The 9,671-nt window shown below is 49.8% G+C and overlaps 1 protein-coding gene across 6 annotated transcripts in view; it reads right to left on the reverse strand.

Moving 5' to 3' along the window:
• Positions 1-9,514, reverse strand: part of CEP170B (centrosomal protein 170B) — a 55,536-nt gene extending 46,022 nt beyond the window's left edge. For all 6 annotated transcript variants that reach the window (XM_072038227.1, XM_072038225.1, XM_072038229.1 and 3 more), the window contains exons 1-3: positions 9,376-9,514; positions 8,967-9,076; positions 8,176-8,311 (exon numbers count right to left, since the gene is read on the reverse strand). In XM_072038227.1, coding sequence (XP_071894328.1) covers positions 8,176-8,280 — 105 coding nt within the window. In that variant the 5' untranslated portion in view covers positions 8,281-8,311; positions 8,967-9,076; positions 9,376-9,514. The remainder of the gene's footprint in view (positions 1-8,175; positions 8,312-8,966; positions 9,077-9,375) is intronic.
• Between the last annotated feature and the right edge of the window lie 157 nt (positions 9,515-9,671).

Consider the following 9,671-nt stretch of genomic DNA (forward strand, 5'->3'; position numbering starts at 1 on the left):
CTGCAACTCCACCGGGAGGATTTTAGGCAGCTATAAATTGAAAAACTGCAGTGAAGGTGACTGAATCCCAAGAAGAAGAGGACTCCTTTGTTCAAAAACACTTTTGCACCAGACAGCGAGCCTTGCTTGTGCTCAGTCGCAGCCTCCACAGCAAAAGGCAACGCTGATCCACATGTTTGGACAGAAAATGCTGGTGCAAGTCGAGCAAAAATAACACAAAATGAATGTGTGATAACAATAAAGTGTTTATATATTAAAAAAAATAACACAGCTGAAGTGCCTATACACAAATGTCAAACGCAGAAAATAACCAGCACACCCTAGCAGTGGCTCCATTTCGCCAGAAAAGCACTTGCAGCAGGGAGAGCAGCACTCCTCGGCTACAGCAAGACTCATTCTGGTTCTGCTCAGACCCAAACAGCAGCGCTCTCACCACATCCCAACACTAGGCTTGTTATCAAAGGAAAACAGTTCTCGGGAAAACACAGCCTGTGCTCTTCTGATTAACAACATTTACGCTTCTCCGAGGGGAGAACACGGACACTGATTTGTTTCTACACTAAACTCACCCAGGGCTTGCATTTCCAGACATTCAAATCACTTCCTAATATAAGGCTGTCCCGCTTCTCCCTCACACTACCTCCAGTGCATCATGTTTTAAATACCTAGTAGACGAAAGGCACATGCTGCACGTATCTGGAGACGGAGGTGTTTTACAGTTACACTTTCCTCCAAGATGACATTAAACAGGAGGCACCTCCAAACCCTAGGTAGGAATGGCACCTCCTGGTCTGCCAGCCCCAAACCTGTACCAGCAGCCTGCATCAGCCCCCAGGGAGACGTGCAGCCAGGCAGCCTGCTTCTGATCCTCACAACTGCATACATCACGTTGGCAAAAGGCCCTGCTTAGCACTGCAACAGCAAAAGCAGCATGAAAAGTGTGCAGGAGTCTCCAACGAAGTAAATATCACATCAGCTCTGTGTGCTGCAAAGGGAACATCACTTACAGCCTTGTGTTTGGGGACGGGTCTGCTACATACAGCAGGGTACACACGATGAAACCAGGAGCTGCAGAGAGACAGCAAGCATAATCCACAGGGAAACAAGACCTGCTTAGGAAGGCAGGATGAAAAAATACAGCAAGACAGCCTGCGTTTCCCCACAGGGTCGGGGAGCAGATGCAGCTCAGCTGTCTACGTGGATACAGATGCTGTTTTTTTCCCCCAGCAGAATCACCATGGGCAAAAACCTACTGCTCAGGGTTGAGATTTGGACCTCAGCCCCGCCAGCGCTGTGAGGCATCATGGTACTGGAGATAAAATAAACAAACAAGAGCAGTTTCCCTGTTCCTAGCTGCAGTCTGTTGTGCACGTCTGGCACAAGATAGCTGCAGCATTCTGGTGGCAGCACGCAATAAACACTCGCTTGAATATTTTCCACGTTGAACAGGTTACATTTCTGCCAGTGATGTGCTCTGCACCAGTGTCCCAGTAAGGAAATACAAACCTCTCCCAGTGCCCCACTTTGGGAGGAAGGCACGCAGAGCCAACTTAAAACAAACAACAACAAAATATCCTCACGCGCTGGCCTCAAGCGTGGTTTTAGCTCCTCAAAAGTAAAACCCTGGGTAGTATTTCATGACAGCGATAGCCACTGGGTCTCCCTCTTTCACCACGATGCATTTCATAAGAGTTCAGCATCTCGGCCATTTCAGAGCTTTTCCAGAACAGCGGTGATCTGTGAACGCTCCGTCCTGCCTCGGGCTGGTTGCAATGAGCTGCCCTCGCAGACCAACTGCTTCCAGGGGCCTGTGCTGGTTTCTGCACGATTCTGCACAAGCACACCGACGTCTCTTCAGCACGTGCAGCCACCTCGATGCTGGAGCCGACCTCACGTTGCAGTTTCCGAGCTGCAGATTGCTGCTGTCAGGATCACAGACACGCTAAGCAGATCCGTGGCAGGACCAGGGCCTGAGTATTCACGCAAAAATAAGGCACCAAACAAAAGAAAGAAATCCCCTGGGAAAATGAAACTCTAATCCCCACAGCTTGGCACAGGGATTTGGAGGCTGGCATAGTCCTCATAACAATTTAACCCATTATTTTGGGCTAGAATGGGTTTTTGCTTGCTCATTCCTCTTTCCAGCAGTGGAAGACAGGCTCAAATGACCCATGGGCAGGTTCTCCCCAGAGGCAGGGACCAGGCAGCCCGCAGATGGGCTGGCTTCCCCTTCATTGTGTATCACAGCAGAGGGGAAATGTGCGAGCATCACCTCTGGTGGGAGAGCAGCCTGCATGCTCACAGCACAGCTGAGCCGTGCTGCTGCCTGGATCAAGGCCGTGGAGTACAGGTCAGCTCCTGAAATGGACAGGGTCCCTTTCACCCCTGCCCACCCCCAGGAGGGCCAAACCCTCCCTCCAGCTCCTCACCAGCCCTCACAGTCCCTGGCTGCTGTCCCAAAGCCTCCTGTCCCTGTGCTGCCCCCAGCACTGACCTCCCCTCCCAGTCCTGCCGTGTCCCCAGCCTCCTGCACCACGCTTCCTCCGCCAGCTTTACGTTGAGAGGAAACAACAGGAGAGGGAAGAGCCAAGCAAACACCACCAGGGCTGGAAATACGGGACGTGCATCCCTCCCACAGCTGCTGCCCAAGCACCTGGAAGCGCTGCCTGCCCGACAGCCGAGCCTTCCCAAGGCTAGGTCCTTTCTCTCCTGCCTGCGAGACACTTCCCTTGTGACACCTGATGAATGAACGGCCTGGGATCGCTGTGCTTTCTAACGCCCAGGGACTGGCTTAGGTGCTGGTTTACACCCTCCAGATAACTGCAGCAGAACAGCACGAGCAGGGCACGGCCCGGCCCTGCCCTGCCTGCAGCTTCCCTCTCCACCCCTGCGCCTCCACTGAGAGGGAGGCTGGAGGCAGCAGGGGTCCCCCATCACTTCCACAGGGAGCTCCCAGTGCAGAAAATATTTTAGTAAGGGAGGGATAGGGCTGCTGCACAGCAGCAAATTCACCTGAAAGCATCAGGAAAAACATCTCCCGACTTCATGCCACCTTCTTCCTGCTGGCACAGGCAAACCACGCCACATCTACTCCCACCTGTTTATGTAAACACTCACCCAACCACACTGCAGAGACATCGTGTCATTAGCTACAGCCCAGGGAAGGCAGGATATGCCAGGTCAACGAAACCTTAATTTGACCGCCAGCCCCACGCACACAGAGCTCACAACGCACCCCGTCATTTGCGGGGTGCACCACACACCCTGTGTACTAAACAGGGAACAGATCTCGGATGGTAGAAAACCTCTGGTACTGACACGGTGACAGATCACATCTCCACGCCCGCGTACGCAGGGGCAGAAGCAGGATCACACGGGCGGCCCTCACACTGCTCTGCAGCCATAAACACCGGACTTGGCAGCCGTAGGAATGTTCTTTCAGTGCCCAGGATGCTTGTAATTGCCTAGCTTTTTACCAAAACAAGCTAAAAAAAGAGGAAAACGTCTATCCAAGCAGTATCAAGTGACCGTTTATTCAACTTGCCAGCAAAACGGACTTGTGGTAGGGGCCCGTGAGCTGAACATACTTGAACTAATTGATACCATAAGCAGCATGCGACGTCCCATATGGACCAGTGACAGATGCTTGGCTAGCAGCTTTCACAGCTATTTGCTGACACCAGAATGAAAACAAGTTTTGAGTCCACTTGGGGCCTCAGGGAGATGCTGTTCAGCAGTGGCGCACACTGAGTGCCCTACTTCCACCACTCCTTGTAGGAGGTTGAGCAAGTACTCCAGCAGCTTTCCTCGACAGCTGCTTTGACCACTGTGAGTCAGGACATCAGGTAGATGCACCTTGATTTAATCCAGCACAGCTGTTCTTGTTTCTAAACTCCACTCCTGTGCATCCTCGTACCTACCTCCTGCCTGCCCGACCCATGACAGCTCTGTCCTCCAACCCATCCCCTCACCAGCGTCACTCCCAGATGTGATGTTACCAAAACCCACAGCCTCTCATCAGTCCCTGCTGCTTGCACGCAAACTTCAACTGTGTTCAAAGGTCTGGAACACAGCCAAAGGCATTTAGGTTCTTGACGGAAGACTAATCAATCACCTCTGACCTGGGAGCTCCCTCCTGAAAAATGTCACCCCCCGGCCCTACAGCACCAGAACTTCAAAGAACGGGTTAAACATACTTCCGAGTAGTTTACATGAAAAGAACAGCATTTTCCTCAGTCTTGTTCTCCTAGAAGACTGCAGAAGGGAGCTGATCTCTTCCAGAGCACGCTGCCTGAAACAGAGACCTGGAACATAACCTCACCTCTCAACCAGTGAGAGTTAAGCAGAATTATAAGCAACTGAAAGCAGAGGCTCACAATAGGAAGTGCCAAGCTGTCTGAACTGACAGGCAGAACAAAGGCCACACCTAAACCAGAGAGCATCAGGCCATCTGCACCTACCTCTGCTGTAACTCACACTCACGTGTACGAACCCACAGTGCAGGACAAGGGCATGCCCAAGCCACTGCCCTACAGGGAGGGAAACAGTTGAGGGAGAGAGAACTGGTTAAACATTTTGCTTTCTCAATTTTTCCATTAAATATCCCTCTCTTTAAACAAAAACAAGGAAATCATGCTGCTGCTTTCCTTTTTGTTAAATATTTACACATAGCACAAATTGCAAAGATGCTCTGTTTAGGGGCAGAGCAGAAGGTTTTAATGGTTAAGTGAAATTTTGGAATCTGCAAAATGTTTATGTACCCTGAGTAAATACCCATCACATTAACCAAGTGATCAAAGCTGATAAAAATGGCAATTATGTTTCCCAGGAAAAATGTTGGTGGGGGAGGAAGCTACTCTGTTCTACAGTGTCAACACAATAAAAAAATAAAATCATAGTCCTGGGTGGAAAGTAAAAAAAAAAGTAAACACATTCAGAGAACTATTTCCTACCACCATCAAGTTTCATATAAAAACATGCTAGTGCACATCAGTGAAGGTCTGGATGTCCACACTCCTGCTGTTGCCTTATCTGAAGGGAGCCAATGAGTACAAAGGGAATCAAGCACTGTTATCAGAAACAAGGCAGAATGGAGCCCTTGCTATGTTTAACACTGTGCACACACCAAACTGCACTGCACGGCATTGTCTCCCAAGCCCTAACGTTCAAACCCAATGTAAATCTCACATTTTCTTGTACCAGGAGCTTTACAATGCTGTTAAAATATTTAAAATATTTCTAATCCTCTTAGTAGATATAGAGGATTACAAGGCAGGTTGTTTCCCCACTATCAAACCTACTTAAAAAGCTTGAAGACTATGGTTTTCTTAACCTCTTTGTTAACCATAAAGCAAATCTAGTACCTGTATGAAGTAAGCAAACACAGGGGAAACTAAGGCTTGATTGTTCGGTGACAAAGACATTTTTTGCTGTTTAGGGATCTGATACCTTCAGACAAGGCAGCCAAGAAAATGTCTAAAGACAAGACACTCCTAGAACTGCAAAATGTGAAAGGCAAGACTGCAAGCTCTCCAGGACAAGGACAGCTTATCTCTGTGCTGTATGTTTGTGCACTAACACACAAGGTCTCAGCAGGGGACCACAAACTGTATCACAATGAAATCACAAAGCAGAAATAATCTTAGAGATGAAAAACAATGACCAGGTCATCCAGTTCTCTCCCCAGACAATGCCAGTCTGTTCCCAATTGTGCACTTGAGAGGATTAAATGCCAATAGCTTGAAATATACATATACAAACTAACTGTGCAGTGAACACAACACACAGTTTCAGTGTCAACACTGCAGGAGTATTACAGGTACAAACTCTGCCCCCAGAGCTCTGTCCATCTGCTCTGATAACCTCCCTGCTCCTTATCTTTCCCCAAGATAGTGCCAGTCTGCATAACAATTTTGTGACATGGACAGTCACAGAAGCAAAAAAAAAAACATCTATTTTTAGATCTCATCCTCCATCTGCTCACACGCAACTTTGCTTGGATATCAAGTGTGTGCTTGCAGCCTCCCTTCTGCACTGAGCCTTACTACAGTCATGTCGTTTGCAGCCCAAGTTAGCTCTGGCAAACATCTTTATAAGCAAATGGCTAGGAAAATAACGTGCTGTGCTGTTCAAAATGAGACCATTTGCGTGATCTTAGAAAAAGCTTTATTACTGGAGACAATAAACTGATATATTAATATAGCCCCTGAGCAGAAACAGCTGGATTTTACCAACAATCCAGAGCCTTCAGTCTGAAAAATTAAGGTTTTGAGCCATCACTACCTACAAGCCCCCAGGTACAACTGCATCCCTCTCAGATACTGCCGACTCCTCCAGGAATCCCAATTTGTTTACCTTGTAGAAAAGAGCATGACAAACGTACAGCGTCACAGGGCTGCTGGTCCACATGCAACACTGAGAAGCCAGCTGAGACTTGCAAAGAAGCATGAAACACTCCACGCGGTACGGAGTGGTTCACAATCCACACTGCCCAATTAATCCCTTGAATAACCAGAGGAATAAGCAACACACTTTAAGGATGACTGATACTTGGGCACTTGTATGTTCAGGTGCACAACTTGAGACTTGGGATTCTCGCAGTGCTGAACCCTGACCATGAAAAAACCCTCAAGTACCTTCCAAACACACTAAGATGGGCACCCTAAAGCTCAGGCCATTTTAGAAAAATCAAGAACACTGTATGCATTTTCTCCCTTTAAGTCGAAGGGGAATACAGCAATCAGGGGTTTGAGCAAACACAGACTTACGGAAAATATTAGGACATTTTTAATGTCTCACCATTACATATCTCACCAGCCAGACATGTAGGAACATGAAATAAATGATAGTGTAATTCACGAGAAAACCCAAACAAGCGACCTGCTGTCGAACCAGAGCATGCTTCAAACCCTAGCACTGCAGCAATGCCATTTCATTCACTTCTAGCTAGCCGAGCAGTACAAACACTGCAAGCTCTCCTTTTGTGGACACTAACATTTTATTACAGCCAGATAACACCTTAACCAACTGTCTTCCAAGTACAGCTTGTACAATAAGAGCTCCTACCCCCCAAACAGATCTCCTGCTAACATATCTTATAAAATCCCTGCCATAGCTACACACACAGCCTGCCTGGAAGAACATTAGCAAAGCATTTAGGAGATGGCTGTTACCACACTAGCACTGAAATCTAGCAGGAAGGAAGGCCTCATTGTACATGCAGCTTCCTAATGTTGACATCTATGGGCACGTGAGCTTTATAGATGATCCCAAGAATCTTCTGCCACATTTCTAAACAGGCAAAAGGGGAGCAGGTGGGTGCAGTCAAACTTTTTTTTTTTTTTTGGCATTTAAGTATTCATGCGTGTATCTAGCAGAAACACTAATTGAATTCTAAGCTTCCATAAAGTCCTGAGCTAAACTGCTCTTGTCAGCTCTTTGCAAAATTCCAGTTCAATTTGTTTGGAGTGACATCCATTACATTACTCTGTCAAACATCAGACCACAGTCAACACTTCAGAAACATTGGATTACATCCAGCAACGAGACACCCTGGTATGGACAGCACTAACGCAAGCTGCAAGTTTGCCCACTATGTGGGCAATTACACAATTACTTTGGAAACAAGAGGACACCAACTTGGCCACCCCACCAAAAGAGCCAGCATTACTCTGCTAAAGATCAGTGTTTCCTACCATGACAAAAATAAATACATACATACACAAACCAACCAGCCACACAAAAATAAATAAATGAGGGGTACAAGCACTGACAATGTAGTCAAACAGAGTAAAGGGAAAAACAGGCAAACAAAATGCTGCTAACCTCTAAATCAGATGCTACAAAAACAGTAGTTTAATCACTTGCAGATCAGGACAGAATTGTATGTCTATATTTAATACTTCCAGCAGCATCAAGATAGGTAATCTGTTCGATTTGATTAATCTCCCACCAGCACAGCTCCTGCCCATCTGATGACATAGCTTTTCGGAAGAAACCTCACTTGCACTTTCATGAACATATGAAGTCTTTGTGGGAACCGCAGATTTGACATAAAAGAGGAAGTTTGTTTTAAAAGATGTCATTTGAAGAAAGCATGAGCTATCTCTACAGATCCCAGCACTACATTCACATCTAGAACATCTTCAGAATAGAGTAACACAAAAGTCACATTACCTGGAGCATCAGTTCACAGTCATCTCTGCCAACAAATATCATCTCCCGAGGGAGCCGGTGGCGAATGCCAGTGCTGCTCACCAAGAACCACGAAGTCACGCTCATTTTGGCGCTTGACACTTAATCTCTACACATCCTGAACATGAAAAATTAAAATAAAATTAAGGGGCACAGAGTGAGTTATTAACGATGTATGTAAGTATAGCAGTGCATAGCTAGAGTTCCCAATTTTTCCTGAGCCGTGGGACCCCGTGCTGCTCCTTGCACTGTGTTCACGTTAAATTTTTTTGTGGCAAGGAGCAGGGGTGAGGCACGGCCCCAGACCTGCCACAGGTAGGAGCCCTGGAAGCACACCCACAGCAGGGTAGGACTGCGGGGGGGGGGCTAAGAAAAGGCTCGTTATCTCAGAAACGAAGTAAGCTGCTGAATCCAATGGATGAATACAGTCAAAAAAAAAAAAAAAAAAAAAAAAGGCAAAAGCGTAGATCTTTTCCAGAACATTTCCGGGCTGCCAGCACTGCTCCCGCCTCCCCCATCCTCAGAGAACCCGGAGGGGGGCATCGGGAGCGGGGCTGAGCCCCCAGCAACCCCCCAGGAGCTCTCCCAGCAGACAGCTCAGCCCCACCTGCAGGCAGACAACCCCATAACCCCCCCCACTACGCGATCCAGGAAAAACACAGGAATAAAGACCCGCAAATAAAGCGCTGCACAGGACGGGAGGGAGCGGCAGACCCCGGGGGGGGGGGCTCCTGGCCCACGAACCCTTTCCCCCCGTCCCCCCGCGGCCACACCTGGCTGCTGGCAATGCTACGGGCCGGCGGCGCGGGGCGCAGCCCTGCTGGCTCTCCTCCTCCTCCTCCTCCTCCTCTCGCAATCTCGCATTTTCTCCTCCCGTCTCGGCCTGAGGGAGGGAAGAAGAAGAAGAAGAAAGGGCTGAGGGGCTGCGGGGCCGCTCCCGCACTGCGCTCCGCAGGCGGCTCCCAGCCCTCCTCCCCCCCAGCAGCACCGGGCTGCGGAGCTTGGGGACGGGGGGGGGGGGGAGCGAAGAGCGGTCGCCCCCCAACAAAGCACCTGGGCAAAAAGGCCGGGGCCTCCCGGCAGCGGGCAGCCGCCTCACCCTGCTCCCCGCTGCCTGCCCGGGGTCCCACCGGGGGGCTTTCCCCACGGTCCCCCCCTCCTCGGTCCCCACCACCGCCCTACCTGCTCGGGCCCCGGCGCGGCGGCAGGCCGGGCGCCTCGCCCCTCAGCCGGCTCCGCCCGCCCCGCTCCGCCCCCGCGCACGGCAGGTTCCCGACGTCAGGAGGCGGCCCCAAGGCACCCGGCCCTGCTCCATTTTTCCCCAAGCACCGTCCCCAAGGGTCCCCGAGGGTCCCCCGGGCTCCCCACGCCGCCCCCGGGGCTCCCCACGCTGCCCCCACCCCTCCTGGGTGCCCCCCGCAGCCTCCTCATAAAGCCTCGTGTGCCCCCAGCCTTTCTTCTCCACAGGGGTGTTTCGG

The sequence above is a fragment of the Anas platyrhynchos genome, chromosome 5, assembly GCF_047663525.1.
Source record: "Anas platyrhynchos isolate ZD024472 breed Pekin duck chromosome 5, IASCAAS_PekinDuck_T2T, whole genome shotgun sequence".
NCBI lineage: Eukaryota > Metazoa > Chordata > Aves > Anseriformes > Anatidae > Anas > Anas platyrhynchos.